The 16,005-nt window shown below is 45.0% G+C and overlaps 1 protein-coding gene across 2 annotated transcripts in view; it reads left to right on the forward strand.

The window, feature by feature from the left end:
• Nucleotides 1-5,537: 5,537 nt before the first annotated feature.
• TSN (translin) overlaps nt 5,538-16,005 on the forward strand; it is a 39,115-nt gene continuing 28,647 nt past the window's right edge. The window contains exons 1-6 of one of the 2 annotated variants that reach the window (XM_061135027.1): nt 5,541-5,763; nt 6,884-6,977; nt 8,087-8,183; nt 9,825-9,940; nt 10,586-10,665; nt 11,292-13,247. In XM_061135027.1, coding sequence (XP_060991010.1) covers nt 5,698-5,763; nt 6,884-6,977; nt 8,087-8,183; nt 9,825-9,940; nt 10,586-10,665; nt 11,292-11,525 — 687 coding nt within the window. In that variant the 5' untranslated portion in view covers nt 5,541-5,697 and the 3' untranslated portion in view covers nt 11,526-13,247. Of the gene's footprint in view, nt 5,764-6,883; nt 6,978-8,086; nt 8,184-9,824; nt 9,941-10,585; nt 10,666-11,291; nt 13,248-16,005 lie in introns of those variants that run through there. The other variant, XM_061135028.1, reaches the window with a different exon arrangement.

A 16,005-nucleotide genomic window follows, 5' to 3' on the forward strand; every position in this document is an offset into this window, starting at 1 on the left:
GAGGTAAGGGACTGTTCTTCCCTAGAGTCTTCGAGAGAATGGCCCTGCCAAAATCTGGGACTTGGATTTCTAGCCTCCAGAACTGTGGGAGAAGACATTTCTGTTGTTTCCAGCCACCCAGTTTGTGGTCATTTGTAATGGCAGCCTTAGGAAACGAATACAGTTACCACTTTGGTGCAGCCTGAAATGATGTTCTGAGGAAAACACTTCAATTAATCTTGGGCCTGACTTGACACCTTATGGCCAGGTAGTGGAGGAACTCTTGGATGTTCACAGAAAGCTACCAGGACACCCTCCTCTTGGCCTTCACCTGACCATAGAAGTCTGCCCTTAACTGGGGACAGAGTCTCAGCCCTTGAATCCTCACTGCATCCTAGACCTGCTTTATTTTCCCCTTTCTGACCTTGAGTCAGTCACAGCGCCTTCAATGATGTATGCTCTGGCCCTGCCAGGGACCATCTCATTCTTCTCTGCCTTTGCTGTCTAGAGCCCAGGGATTGTAGGAGTTGTGCTCTTCTGGCCAGAGAATCCAGAAACCCACTAGACCCTTGGCCATGTGCCTGGGGGAAAATCCTCCTCATTTCAGGTGGTACCTGTTTTCTCAGCCATAAATAAGATTTTGGGTGAGATGATCGTTAAGGTCCCTGGGTGGAGGTGGGGGAGTCTATACTGTTTAGTGGCAGCAGCAACAGTACTAATGATCAGAATGGCCGCTGGCCTTCCGCATGCCCAGGTGATAGACTTGGGCTGCCTGTATCTGTCTCTTCCTTCCTTCTGTCCTTCTTCACTTCTTTCCCTGTTTTCCTCCCTCTCTTCCTTCCTCCTGATTTGCATGTAGAATGGGGAGGCTACTTGGGTGAGATGGTTCTCACTGAGTTGGACTGGCCACTGGGGACTTGGCACCTGTCCCCAGCACTCATTGCCAGAGCCACCCCACCCCATTCACTTAACAACGTGTAACAAATGCCTCCCAGGCACTTCCCCAGACCGAGTGGACCGTTGAGTGAGCTCACTGCGGTTCTCCCCCATCTTTCTCCCCCCTATCTTCCCATGCCACCCCTCTCTTGGGGTAGAATAGGGGCACGTCTTTCCCACGGTGCCACCATCATCACCTACAGGCTGGGGGCCAAGCACAACGAGGGCTGCTTGCTGGGATTTGATGGCAGGGGGTGGGGGTTGGGGGTTGGGGGGTGGATGGCAGAGTGGGACCACCTGCAGGGCAAGGCAGGATGTGCTGCGTGTCTGGGGAGCTGGGCCATGGGAGGAGAGGACTCTGTGGGGTGGGGCTGAGGGCTGGAGGAGAGGAGACCAGGTGGGCACTGACAAGGTCCGAGGTGCCTGCCCAGCTCTGCCCACCTTCCTCTTCCCCTGTTCTCCCCTCCTTCCATCTCTCTGCCTGATGCCTGTGGGATCATCCAACATGTCACCCTCGGGATGAGAGCCCAGCTACGTGAGCCCAGTTGCTGCCACTAAAGAGGGCAGACGCCCCAGCCCCACCCTTGGCCTTGCCCGACTGCCCCTTGCTCAGTTACAGAGCTTCTCATGTAGGAGTGAAAGGCACGGTTTTAGGGGAAGAAGTGGGGAGCGATCCTCATCTGTGTCGCCAGCTTCAACTGTGCAGCCTCAATGCATGTCACCTGCCAAGCTAAAAATTCAGTCTGCAGACCACTTAGGGCCCCATGACCTGAACCTGGAAGAGAAATTTTCTTCCTCTGTCCTCTGGATGTCTGTCACCTGGGGCACACCCTGCCCTGTGCTGTGGTTAATGTCCTGCACAGGCCCCAAATTCAGATACCAAGTGTGGCAGTGACCCTGGGGAAGCTGGGGGGTGGCCTCTGGGGGATAGGGTGGGGAGCCTGGAGAGTGGGTGCTGCCCAGAGGGTCCAGATTCCCTGGGAAAACCACTGGGCTGACTCACCAATGCCCTCCTTCATCCCAGGATCCTTTTCAGCCCTTCAGTGAGGGATGTGGGCCCTGGTGTCCTGGGTCCTGAAGGGCCCGTAGTCCAAATCCTGGTGCCCCCTTCCTGGCCTGTATTAATCACGTTTGTATTTTCTGTATTTCTGTTTTGACACCTTAACAAGCTTGCTGGCAGTTTGGGATTAGCAGATGCAAACTATTATATATAGAATGAACAAAGTTCTACTGTTTAGCACAGGGAGCTATATTTAATATCCTCTGATAAACCATAATGGCAAAAAAAATATGAAAAAGAATATTTATGTAACCGAGTCACTTTGCTGTGTCCCAGAAACTAACACAAGATGGTAAATCAACTATATTTGATTATAAAATAAATAAAAAAAAAAAAAAAACAAAAAAAGCCAGCTGGCTGCAGAGGGACTGTTTCTCCCAGGGCTAACAAAGGCTCAGCCTGGAGCATCCCCTTACCTGACTCTCATGCACAAAGTCAATATTGTTTCCCTGCTCTAAATCATGCCAGGGCCAGCTATGAGGTGACTTGAGACCATTCCTATAGTCGGAAGCCCACCAGAAGCATTCAGAGTACTCACAGACACAGGCTCCTGCTTCTGCCTCCTGAGTAAACCTGCTGCTTCCCATGTGGCCCTGCATGGCATGCTGTGCCCTGTCCTCTCAGGAAATGGAAGTAATAAATTCTTCTTTCAGTGGCACTGGCCTTTTCAGTTGTCACTATGTCACCTCTGTAAATTAAAACCTCATGGGGGCTTTCCTCCTGGCTCAGTGGTAAAGAATCTGCCTGCCAGTGCAGGAGACATGGGTTCAATCCCTGGTCTGGGCAGATTTCACATGCCACAGAGCAGCTAAGTCCAGGTGCCACAACTGTTGAGCCTGTGATCTAGAGCCCAGGAACAGCAACTATTGGCCCTCTGGCAGCAACTGCTGAAGCCTGCATGCCCTGGAGCCTGTACTCCAGAAGAGAAGCCACTATACTGAGAAGCCCACACAGTGCAACAAAAAGTAGCCCCTGCTCTTTGCAACTAGAAAAAAAGCTCTTGTATCACAGCCAAAAATAAAGAAATAAAATCAGAAAAAACCCCAAATCCTCATGGGTACACAGCCCCAGGCCCATCTCGTTTTTCTCTCTCTGCACTGACTCCCTAACCTTTTCTCCTGGTCTCAGACTGCAGGCCACAGCTCCCAACCACGTTTCTCTTTCTGGCCTCTCTAGCCCTTCAGAGAACCTTGCAGGCATGCACCACCCATCACACTGTCCTCAGTACTATTAACAGAGGTACAATTTCACCCTTAAGTTAGCCCCGAATGTCCGCAGTGTTAGTATTCACAATGGGGAGAGCGCAGGCAGACGGGCCCTGGGAGCAGGGGAATGGGAATTGGTTCAATGTCTTTGAAAAGTGATTGGACAAAATATGTCAAGAATTTTAAAAATAGGACTTATCAAAAGGGTGATCTTATTTCTTAAATCCTGACTTTCAGTTTTTCTTTTTTATCGAATATACTTCGATAAAAAATTAATTGCAGGTGTATAATTTAGTAATTTGGTAATTTTATAGATATCCATATAAAATTATTATAAAATATTGGCTTATTCACTGTGCTGTACATTATGTCCATTAACTTATCTATTTTATACCTTGTGGTTTGTACCTCTTAATCCTTTCTATATTTGCCCCTCCCCCACCCCTCTCAACTATCTTATCATTTATAAGATAAAAATAGTATCAAATTTGCATAAGTATAATGAAGATAAAATATGATCCTTCATGTAAAGTTTTAGAATAACATCTGGGACAAGGCAAACAATAAGTTATCATTTAGTTGATATAAGTAATCATTTTAATCCATTTGGAGTGCATCCTACACGCACATATCTGTAGGGTTGTTGTTTAGTTGCTAAGTCATGTTGTGTGACTCTCTGCAACCACATGGACCGTAGCCCGCCAGGCTCATCTGTTCATGGGATTCTCCAGGCAAGAATACTGGAGTGGGTTGCCATTTCCTTCTCCAATCTGTAGGGTACATGTATGGAATTTGGTCAGACAAAAAGTCTTGCCTCAAGGAAGGAGAATGGAGGAAGGTGTTAGTTGAGAGGAAGAGAAACTTCACACTTGAAACGCTTAAAAATTCATATAATCTTAAAAAATGCAATACACTCCTACAGAGATGTTAAACTTAAAAAAAAAAAAGTACATAGAGAAAAATTTTACTCTTAATCCATCCTGTTATTCCAGTCCTTCATAACTTTTATTTTTCCCAAGTATTTCTTCTAGAGATGAATGTTTTCCCAAAGATTGCAATCTGCATACCCTTCAGGACTGAAGCATCTTCCTGCCAACTGCTGTTGGACAAAACACCTGGTACAGTCAGCCCGCTGAACCCGTGGTTCCACGCGGGCAGATTCAACCAACCCCAGAGAGAACATACTGAATTCTAGAGTTACAAAAAGCAAAACTTCAGTTTTCTGTGTACTGGGAACTATTTACGTATTATTTATAAACAACTATTTACATAACACATTTTATTAGATATTAGTAACCTCAGTAACCTCAGATACAGCAGATGACACCACCCTTATGGCAGAAAGTGAAGAGGAACTGAAGAGCCTCTTGATGAAAGTCAAAGATGAGAGTGAAAAAGCTGGCTTAAAACTCAACATTCAAAAAAGAAAGATCATGGCATCCGGTCCCACCACATCATGACAAATAGGGGAAACGATGGAAACAGTGACAGACTTTATTTTCTTGGGCTCCAAAAATCACTGCAGATGGTGACTGCAGCCATGAAATTAAAAGATGCTTGCCCTTTGGAAGAAAAGCTATGATCAACCTAGTCAGCATATTAAAAAGCAGAGACATTACTTTGCCAACAAAGGTCCGTCTAGTCAAAGCTATGGTTTTTTCAGTAGTCACGAAAGGATGTGAGAGTTGGCCCATAAGCAAAGAGAAAACTGAGCGCTGAAAAACTGATGCTTTTGAACTGTGGTGTTGGAGAAGACTCTTGAGAGTCCCTTGTACTGCAAGGATATCAAACCAATCAATCCTAAAGGAAATGAGTCCTGAATATTCATTGGAAGAACTCATGCTGAAGCTGAAACTCCAAAACTTTGGCCAACTGATGCGAAGAACTGACTCACTGGAAAAGACCCTGACTGAAGGCAGGAGGAGAAGGGGGTGAGAGAGGATGATGGTCGGATGGCACTACCGACTGGCTGGACATGCGTTTGAGCAAGCTCCGGCAGTTGGTGATGTACAAGGAAGCCTGATGTGCTGCAGTCCGTGGGGTCGCAAAGTGTCAGACGCGACTGAGCGACTAAACTTAACACGATTTCATATAAGAGACCTCAGGTTTTGGTGTCGTGCACAGCTCCTGGGACCAAACACCTAGCTTGAGACTGACGGAGGAAACGACTAGCGAGCAGCAGGATGGTTCCACACCTCTTAGCCCAAGTCCCCACCTCTCTGAAGCCCACGTGCTCCGAGGACCCCTCCCGGGTTGTTTCCAGCGATGCCTGTCGAAGAGCCCCGCCCACCGTGCTTTGCCTTCCGGCCCGCGTCTCAGGCGTCGCGGCGGACAGCCCGGCTTCCTGGGCGCCGCGGGCCTGGGAGGACCCCAGCGACAGCCTCAGCGTAGGGCTCGGTGGACGCAGCGGCAGCGGCGGTGGCGGCGCGCCGTTGCAACTGAAGGCGCCGGTTGTCTCCGGAACGCACTCTGCCGGCCACCCTCGCAGCCCTGGCTGACGGTCGTGCGGCCGGCGCCATGTCTGTGAGCGAGATCTTCGTGGAGCTGCAGGGCTTTTTGGCTGCCGAGCAGGACATCCGAGAGGCGAGCCCCCGTCTCCCCATGCCCCTTCCCCTCTCCTTGCCTAGCTGGGCCGCGACGCCCGGCCCTCCTCCGTCGCTCTGATTCGCGCGGTGGGGAAGCCTCCGGGGGTGGGTTCCTCCGCTTCTCGTTTCGGCTTAGGGCACCTCCTTGGCCCCCGCCCCCGATTCTGCTGCCGGGTCCTGGTTCCCTGTGTTCAGGGCTCGGCTCTTCGGCATCACCTACCTTATTTGGGTGTCAGTTTTTCTCATTTTTAGTTCATTTTTATGTCGAACCCTCAGCGCGTGCGACTCCGACAACACGTGTTTCTTGTGTGGGTTGTTGGTGTCCTAAAAGCACGTGTGGCCATTTCTCTTTAAAACTCTTCTATGGCCTCGCATTCCACGTAGGATAAAAATCCAGACTCAGCTGTGGCCCACGGGTCTCTCCAGTCTCATTTTACTTCTTCTTCTGTTGTATGCTATGGTCACGCCATCTCCTTTTTATTCCTCCGGTTCCCCAAATAGCGTCCTGCCTCGGGACTTTGCAAGCACTGCTTGCTTTCCCTGGAATGCGTTTCTTTTCCACTCTTTTTTTCTGGTCATTTTCTTGACCTCACAATCAAAACGATCTTTTTCCTGTTATGTTTACTTCTAGTAGCGCATTAATTTGTGCGGTCGTTATTTTTTTAAACGCCTCCCGCATGACGCTCTATATAAACTGCAGGAAAGAAGGGGTCCCTAGTAGTAAAAGTGCTCAGTGAATATTTGCAAAATGAATGAATGAAAAATACTCAGTCCTGTATTGTTTCGTTATCTCTTTTTGGTCTTATGTCTGAATACCTCATCTCCTTCAGTGTTCCAATGGGATATTTGGGGCGAGTGGGTGGTATTACCGTTTGAAATCTGTATGAGGAAATCTCAGTTTTTTTAATGATTTCCTGAAGGTCTCAGAGAAGGTAGAAAAGTCAGAATTCAGTTCTGAATAAATCTTGTGCACCATTTATGTCATTGTAAAGGTTGATAGTGTTTGAAATGTATGTAAGGTGTCATAGATCAAATATATTATCTAGTATATTTGGTTTGAGGCTATGATAATATACTTACGTTGAATTTATTTGATATTTTGATCTTATTCTTTCTAGGAAATCCGAAAAGTTGTACAGAGTTTAGAACAAACAGCTCGAGAGATTTTAACTCTACTGCAAGGGGTCCATCAGGGTGCTGGGTTTCAGGACAGTAAGTTATTTGTTTTGATTTGAAAGGTTTTATCCACTCTGTCAATCTTTCATCTAAAGAGTTAATTTACATTCAGAAGACATATCAAATCTGTAAGGTTTAACTATGAAAATTGTTCCTCATGTTTTTATGGTGAGTAAAATTGGAGAAATAAGTGAGTTGATCATTTTATAGGTTTACAGAATTCTCTATTTTTTTTTGATTTTCTGCTTTCACGTAGGTTGAATTAGGAATATTTTCTCTAGTGGTGGAGTTCTACTGATGATCATTGTGGTAGTTCCATAGTTCTCTTGTGTATCTAGCAACTTTTATTTGGCTTTTTCTTAACAGCAATCTTTCAGTCATTGAATGTGATTTAATATGTATTTTTAGATAATAAAATGGCCAGTGTAAAATGTTGTCACAGTGTTTACAGTCAGTCTCTTGAATGGAGATAAGAGTATAAGAAGTTTAGAAATGGAATCTCTATTGTAAAAGATAGCACAGTTAAAAGAGGTGAAATGTGTTTTCAGATTAAGAATTGTATCATAATGTAACTAACAGGTGTCAGGGGCAAGTCATTTTTGTCAGAGATAGGGAGTTGGTCAGCCTGATTGAGAATAATTGTAAAGCAGTTAAAATTTTTTTTTTTTTTTTTTAAATTTTCAACCACATCATGTGACAGGCATGTGGAATCTTAGTTCCCCAAACAGGGATTGAACCCTTGCACCCTGCAGTGGAAGCATGGAGTCTTAACCACTGAACTTGCAAAGAAGTCCTAAAGCTGCTTTTTGACCAAATGTGGGAGCCTTCAAAATCCAGTTTTAGGCATCCTTTGGGGACTGACTAGGAGAGGCAGCTTAAAGATTAGTTAATTTATAACAGTTTGCCAGTGTGTTTCCTGACATACCCCCTTTTAGCAATTTTTTGTTGTTTATTTTTCAGTAGGGAAACTGGATGTGAAATTTTGAGGGCCAGATTGATAGCAGAGATGCATGCTCTACATTTGCTCATGAGATTTTAAAAAATTGATTTATTTCCAGGTAGACTGCATAGATTGTTAAGCAAGAACTGTATTTGAAATTTGGTAAGTCTTTCATTATTTCATTTGACTATCTTTTTGTGATCAGTTCCAAAGAGGTGTTTGAAAGCTCGAGAACATTTTGGTACAGTAAAAACACATCTAACGTCTTTGAAGACCAAGTTTCCTGCTGAACAGTATTACAGGTTTGTAAGACAAGTAGCATCTTTTATAACGTTAAATAAAAGAAGGCAAGAGAAAAATTTATATGGACTAAATGATCGCTTAGATTTAGGTGACAGTCCTCCTTAGAAGAAACAACAGAGAGGAGAGGGAACTGTTAATAGTGGGAGTGTTTTAATGGTGACAAAATCGCTGACTTTTCCCTCTCTTTTTCATAATTCTCTTAAGGAACGTGTGTAGTTTTTGCAATGAGAAGGTAATTAAAAGGAAAATAAGTATCATGTGAAGGTCAAAATAGAGAATATTTTTTTAGTTTATTGAACTTACTTGTAAAGTTGGATGGACCACATCTATGCTATTAAGATTATGGGATTAAGTGGCAGTGTATGTGCGTAAACTGAATATTGAATTTTGCTGCCAAGTAACATATGCAACTAATATTTTATGCCATATTTTGTTGAATCTACAACACTGTTAATTTTAAGAAACAATGTTATGTTTTGTATCTTTAGGGAAAAGATTATTATTAATCATAATTATGAAACATGTAGATTGCTTAATACTTCGTGATTTCACAGGTGTTAAACTGGGAAAAACTGAGTGTTGGTGAAATATGGTAAATAGGAACCTAAACTTTCTATTTAGACTTGCTTTCTCACTAGAGGCAGTGTTCTTTTAAGATATGTTAGGACAAGAAATACTTAAAGACATCTATGTGGGGAGTGTAACCTCACAAGATTGTTGAAAGATAGGGGCTGGAAACTACTGTGACCTTTTATATTTTTTATAAATATATTTATATTTTAAAGAGTTAACTAAGGAAAAGAAACAAGTAGGACTATGTGAGAGAGACTGAATGTGACCCATAAAGCCTCAGTCTTAGGAAGGGTTTGCTGATGCCTGCTGTAAGGTTAATAACTGAAGCTTAGAGAATAGGACGGCAGGATTGGCAGGGTCTTTAGAGAGCCTGGAGTTTGGAGTTCACATACAGGCTGCTCTCTGGCTGATTTGGCCCTCAGAATGTTTGGTTTGACCTAGGTTGTGTTGAAAGATGTTTTTGAATTTGTTGCCACATTTGAAAATCAGGAGGCATAGCATAAACATCCAGGGGTTATAAAATTTCTTTTTTCTTCTTCGGTCTCCTCGCTCAGTTTAACGACTGTAGCCCAAGGTTTTAAGGTCACCTGTTTAGTGCTGGTAGTTCTTTCTCATGTGTGTGAAGCTGGAGTCTCTTGATACCCCGCATTCAGTTCAGAGTGTAGGACTGAGATGCTAAGGCTGATGTACATTGCAGCTCTCATAGGTTTGCATTTGCCAGCATTTATTTTTCTCAGAGCTGATTAAACTTCTAAAGCACATTGTTCACTCATTAAACTTCTAAAGCACAGTTGCTCTTGTCTATAACATTTGGTTGTATATTTTTGCATTCATCAGAATTGGACCATGCTCTTATATATTAAAATTAAATAATTGTTAAAAATTTGGACTGGCAAAATTTACACTAAATCCCTCTGTATATAATACTTAAATGTCACATTGTTCTTAACACATTGGCCGTTTTGGAGGTTCACATAGGTCTCCCTCGGAAGGGCGCCGTGCCCCGCGTGTCTGGCCGCCGCCGTCCCGTGCGCGTCTCTCTAACGCTGCCCCCGCGCTCACTGCAGGTTTCACGAGCACTGGAGGTTTGTGCTGCAGCGCCTGGTCTTCTTGGCCGCCTTCGTCGTGTACTTGGAGTCCGAAACCCTCGTGACCCGAGAAGCGGTTACAGAGATCCTTGGCAGTGAGTGTCCTCCGTTGTGTCCATCCATACGATCGGTTTAATTTTTGGTGAGAGGGGATTTCCGTTTATGGAAACAAATGAGAACTAAGTGGAAAACTGGTTTCTTGGAGAGATGAAAACTAAAAAATATGTAGGGGCCTGCTCTGTGTACTTGGGCATTTCTTTCCGTTTGTAAACATTTCAAGCCTACAGAAGAGCTGAAAGAACAGCACAGTGAACCCCTGTTTGCCCCCACTTAGATCCTCTGCTTGTTCACATTTTGCCCTGTCTGTGTAGTCTCTTCACTGTGTGCTGGGGGCATGTGTGACCTGTTTGGAAGTCAGGTGTAGATCCCGTGACTTCTCCCTTAAATGTTTCAATGCATACCTTCTAAAAGCTATTCTCGTGCATAACAGGATACCATTCTTGGTGCTATTACTTTAAGAAAAATGAGACGGAAGTTTGAATTTTGCTTGAGAGCTCAAAAATTCCACAGTGAGTTCTGTTGCCAAGGCTATGTCCACATTCAAAAGATAATTTTGAAAGACTCCTTTTTTTACTTTGAGAGAAATTGTACTTGTGTATATGTGTGTGTATTTTAAAAAAAATTTTAGTGTAAGTTATGTTTCCATCCTGACCTTGTCTTTACCACATCACATTTTTCAGTTGAGCCTGATCGGGAGAAGGGATTTCACTTGGATGTGGAAGATTATCTCTCAGGAGTTCTCATTCTCGCTAGTGAACTGGTAAGAAGCTTAGTGATTTGCCATTTGCTCTTTCTGATCTTTCCACATCATTGTCAGTTTTTTCACATGGGTACAGAAATTCAGATGTCCGATTCTTTTCTAAGCCATCCATTGATCACAGGGTAGTCATTGACTGGGTACTGTGTGTGTTAATGTTTTGCTGGGATGGCAGTTCAGACAAGGAGGTGGCTTTGCACACTTGCTACTGTGTGATTTAAAAGGATGAGAACACTTCTTCCTTTCAGAGCAGTGGCATAGTATATTTTCCTGGTAACTGTTCCTTTATATAGTTGTTTTGGGGAACAATTAACTATAGAACTTTTACCAGTTCTTACTGTCTTTCTCTCCTTAATTTCTCTCTGAGAAATTGTCCTATAAAAATAAATCAAAAGCAGAAGAAGGCTGTTATAAAGGAGTTCACTCTAACCTTATTTGTGTCTGTGAGAAGTCGGGCGATCACAGGGACTCCACCAAACTTGGAATGATTTCTTTAGTTTTAAGTAAGTTAGTGACGCCAAGCAGCCGTCAGGCTGTGGCTGTGGGGTGGGCGGACGAGCCGCGGGCACGCGGGCCTCGTGGCCGGCCTGGCGGCAGAGCCCCGCGGTGACGCCGCTTCTCCCCCGCAGTCGAGGCTGTCCGTCAACAGCGTCACCGCCGGCGACTACTCGCGGCCGCTGCACATCTCCACCTTCATCAACGAGCTGGACTCCGGCTTCCGCCTCCTCAACCTCAAGAACGACTCCCTGCGGAAGCGCTACGACGGCCTGAAGTACGACGTGAAGAAAGTGGAGGAGGTGGTCTACGACCTCTCCATCCGCGGCTTCAACAAGGGGGCGGCCGCCGCCTGCCTGCAGAAGTAGCGCCCGGACGCTGCCGCCTCCGGCCGGCCGCCCGGCCCCGCGCCCGCCGCGGTGCTTAGGATGGCCCGCCGCCAAACGCCGCGCTTCACCTTCGCACCCGGCTGTGTGGTGTATCAGACTCTCTAGGGGGTGACAGAATAGCCTTTACAAAGACAGGTTTTTTGTTGTTGTTTTCAGTGAATTTGCTCTGTAATTCAGTGTACTTGAGTTTTGTCAGAAAATGTACATGTTGATCTCTTGGTAAAGTTTTTTCCTTGCTTACCCTGATGCTGTCGATGTGCTGTTTGAGAACTTCATTGTCTTGTTTGTGATTCTTCCAGGAGTGATCCTTGGTGTTTTCTATTTCCACATTAGCCATCCATATCCAGGTGTGGCCTGGATACAGTGTAAAAACAGATAATTAAACGGATGGTTGCCAAGTGAAGGACAACTTATTTTATGTTTTCCTTCCTTATTTTAAGTCTTGTGAGTAAATCAGGTGTTGAATTTTTTTGCAAGGCAAGTATAGCCCCAGGGGTCTGTCTCACTGCCATCAAAATGTCAGAGATTAATCTGCAAAGACAAGTTCAGCATGTTATTTTGGGACAATTTTGTATTAAGAATTGAGTAACATCGTCTGGCTTTGTTTACCAGGTGGGGAGTAGGGGTAGGGTTCTAAACCACCCGTTTTCTGATGTTGCCTTAACATTCTGCTGTTGCAGAATTAAACATCTTCTCCACGTGCATCTTAAACATTTCATTTGATATATTTCTGAGTGTGAAACCTCTTACCTAATAGCCAGGCAGACCTGTAGGTCTGGGAGTGTGAAGCCACTCAGTCAGTTAATTCTCAACACCCTGTCTGGTGGTATTCTGGGAGAAGAATGCTGTGCTTTCGAAGAAAGAGAAAACCTTGAATGAAAAGGCAAAAAATAGCTGACTTGGTCATATTTTTAAGAGTAAGCAATCCTCTCAGGTTGTTAATTATCCCAGTTTTGGGCAAGTCACATTTATCTTCCTGGCACAGGGCCCGTCCCATGCAACCCCCGCACCCCATCCCCGCATTTTCAGGTAGTACTTGCCATGTAACTTGCTGTTGAATTGAAATTATTAAAATGGTGACTTAAACCAGTCTCTTGGAGCTCACTGAAAGGAAGGTGCCACTGTGTCCAGAATAATAGGAACTACTTAGAAGTGTCACCCTCTCACGCCTAATATGAGTTTAGGCTTCCTTTTTGTACAGTAGGATTTTTGGCGTGGGCATCGGAGCTGTCATCAGGTCACATTAAGGACTGACCAAATTTTCCATCGTGAGGAACGAAGTAGAAATGAGGCATAAATTGCTGTGCATTGTTGGATTTTAGAACAATTTTCTTGACAGCTCTTTTCTGCAAAGACTTTGTGGGAAGAAGAAAGTTGTTGGAGTTGTAAAGTACCTAGGATGGTCATCTAAAATGTTCAGTAACAGCACTGCTTGGATTGAGTGTAAAAGGTTCTGAATTATGTGATCAGACATATGCAGTAAGTTTGATACTAGTTTTCTTTGCTTCTTTTAAGTATTGATTCTGCTTGAGAATAGTAAAGTTCTTGGGAGAAGTTTTGGATTTCAGTTTTCACAAACAGATGTTGAGTGCAGGAGCACGTTCTGGTTTCATACACCAGTGGGGGCATCAGGTGCTGTGTGTGATTGTTGTGTTGTGTCCGCCGCTGGCTTGTTGTAAAGCAATAAAAACCGTTTCTCTACTTTCTTGGTCTTTTGTCACTTAGTGCGCTGCCATGAGAACTCTGCTATGTGGGCAGTGAGTTCTGAGAGTTTTTTTCTTTTTAAGTTTTTTTGCCATGCCGTTTGGCATATAGGAGCCCACTTCCCCGACCAGGGTTGGAACCCATACCCCCTCAGTTGGAAGTGTGTAGTCTCAGCCACAGCACTACTAGGGAAGTCCCAAGTTGTGAATGTTTTTGCGGCTGAAGGAGACCGGGCATTGAGCACACCCTGCCTGGGATGGGCAGACAGAAGTCGGCAGCAGCGAGCTGCGTGCTGTGATGTGTAGGTAACGGTGCCATGCTTGCCCCCGTTGGGAAATAACAGGTATTTTAACTGAAGATGCTGAGAAGCCTTGGCTGTGGTTTCAGGACACCAGGATTGCTTTTTCTAACTTTAGAAAATCAAGCAGGTTAGAGAAAATAGAGATTAGTGGATGCTTTCTTTACAGATTTTTTTATTTATAAGGAGAAGAAAAGAGCTCCATAAATGCTTGACAGGATTTGCCCTGCCTTAAACAATGAGTGATGCTTAGGGGAATGTAATGAGGAACAAAAGCTCCTTTGGCTGTATTTTGAGACCTTCACTTGGCTAAAGAGGTGATTTGGATGTGGCTCTTCTTGCATTGTTTCATGACTGTGCACTCAGAAGTACAACGTTCTTCAACTTTCTTCTTTCTTGGTCTAGACTACGGCATTTGTCCCAGGTAGAGCATCACTGTCATGCTTCACACCAAGTAAGATTTTTCCCTGAGCCTGAAATAATTTATTTTCTTAGTATTCATTGTAATAAGCATTAAGAGGGCATGTGGAGCTGAGGACAGAGCCCTGGTTACCAGCACGGGGAGGGGACAGACAGGCAGAGGAAGTGGAGCCCACGAGAAGATGAAGTGGTCAGAGAGTTTCACAGAGCCGGGAGAGTGGCTCATCTCAGAAGCTAGGGGAGTAAAGTATCTTAGGTTTTTTAGGTGAGAGACTGAAAATGGACAGTTTCACAGCCTGAGCGCCTTGTGACTTGGTTGGGCTTGTGGCTTTCCTAAGCTCCGCTCGTCCTCCAGCCCTCCGGATTTATCTATGACACGACATGCTTGGGTTCCCCAAAGCGCTCTCCCCACCTCCCTCACACCCAGAGTCCTTCTGAACACCTCACCTGGCTGCTCTGCAGGCACCACGAGCCCGTGAGCCTTGGGGCTTGGGCGAGGCTGGGGGAGGCAGAGCACTGCAGGGCACGTGTGGTTCCCACTCGGCTCCCCGCCCGTCACAGGTTAGCAGGGGGCCCCACTCCAAGCTGGCCTCACGTGGCTCTGACAGAGCAGCTGCCAGCTGGACCTCTTGCTGGTTCTTCAGGGAGAGTCTTGTCCAGACACGTGCTCTGGTTTGGAAGTGACAAGTCATTTTCTCTCATTCACTGGTTAGAACTGGGTGTGCGCCCTGCTCATGCCAAGGGGGCCAGGAACTGGAATCCCACATTTGTAGGATGAGAGGATGGAGAGGCAGACAGACTAAATGATGAAAACTGTGGGCGCTGCTCAGCTCCTCTTGTTAGGTGATTAGTGCTGGTATTTCTGGTCACACATGCATTTCACTGGGCTTGGAAGGGAGAAGACACAAGGCCCCTAGCTGCCTGGTGGGTGGCAGACGGGGGTGGGTCATCTGTAGTTGGCCCCTCTGTTGTTGAAGGTGTTTCCTGTGTGAAGATTCCTCTGGTGTGTGTGCATTTGTGGTTGGGTTTGTATGTTTTAAGTCAAGATTCAGTGAGCTGTAACATGTTCCAAGCACCATGCTAAAAGTTTTTTTCAGAGCATCTCATTCCATCCTCTGAACAACCGTGTGAGGTTGCTAGCACATTTTCCCCATTTGCACGCGTGTGTGCTAAGTTGCTTCAGTTGTGTCTGACTCGTTGTGACCCTGTGGACGATAGCCCATCAGGCCCCTCTGTCTGTGGGATTCTCTAGGCAAGAATACTGGAGTGGATTGCCATGTCCTCCTCCAAGGGATCTTTCAGACCCAGCGACTGAACCTGCATCTTTTGCCTCTCCTGCACCGGCAGACCAGTTCTTGACCACCAGCACTACCTGGGAAACCCTTTTCCTACTTTGGACCTGGAGATTAGGCTCACAGCGGGCAGTTCCCTAAGTTTACACCTAGAGGAGCTGGGATTCAAATGCAGTTACTCTGCCAGTCCATCCACACACACCCTTTCTTCCTTGACGTTCTTGATGGGTACGGTCACCCCATAGCCTGACAAGGCAAAGTCATATCCACAGATGGTTGTGAACACAGTGTGTGTATAGCTTTGGATTATATGTAATTTGTATTAAAATTTCATATAATATGTGGGAGATTTGGTCTCACCCTCAAGAGATCTTAGGGTCTATTGTAGGGGAAAGGGTGGCTAGAAAATACATTAACAAGTAAGATTAATATTCAACTGAGTGTCTAATTAAAAAAGTTTGACAGGTTTATTAAAATACATTTCACATGTAAAATGGACTCATAAGTGAACAATTGGATGATTTGATTTACCAGGCAGTGCAAAAATGATCATAAATCAGTTTTAGAACTTTTTTATCTCCCCAAGATATCCCTGTTCCCATTCCCAGCCCCAGCAGCTGCTGGTCTAATTTCTTTCTTTATAAATTTGCCCGTTCTGGATATTTTATATAAGTGGGATGGTAGAGTATATGGTCCCTTATATCTTTTCACTTGATGTTAGTAGTTTGTTCCTTTTTATTCCTGA

This window comes from Dama dama, chromosome 33 (assembly GCF_033118175.1).
Source record: "Dama dama isolate Ldn47 chromosome 33, ASM3311817v1, whole genome shotgun sequence".
NCBI lineage: Eukaryota > Metazoa > Chordata > Mammalia > Artiodactyla > Cervidae > Dama > Dama dama.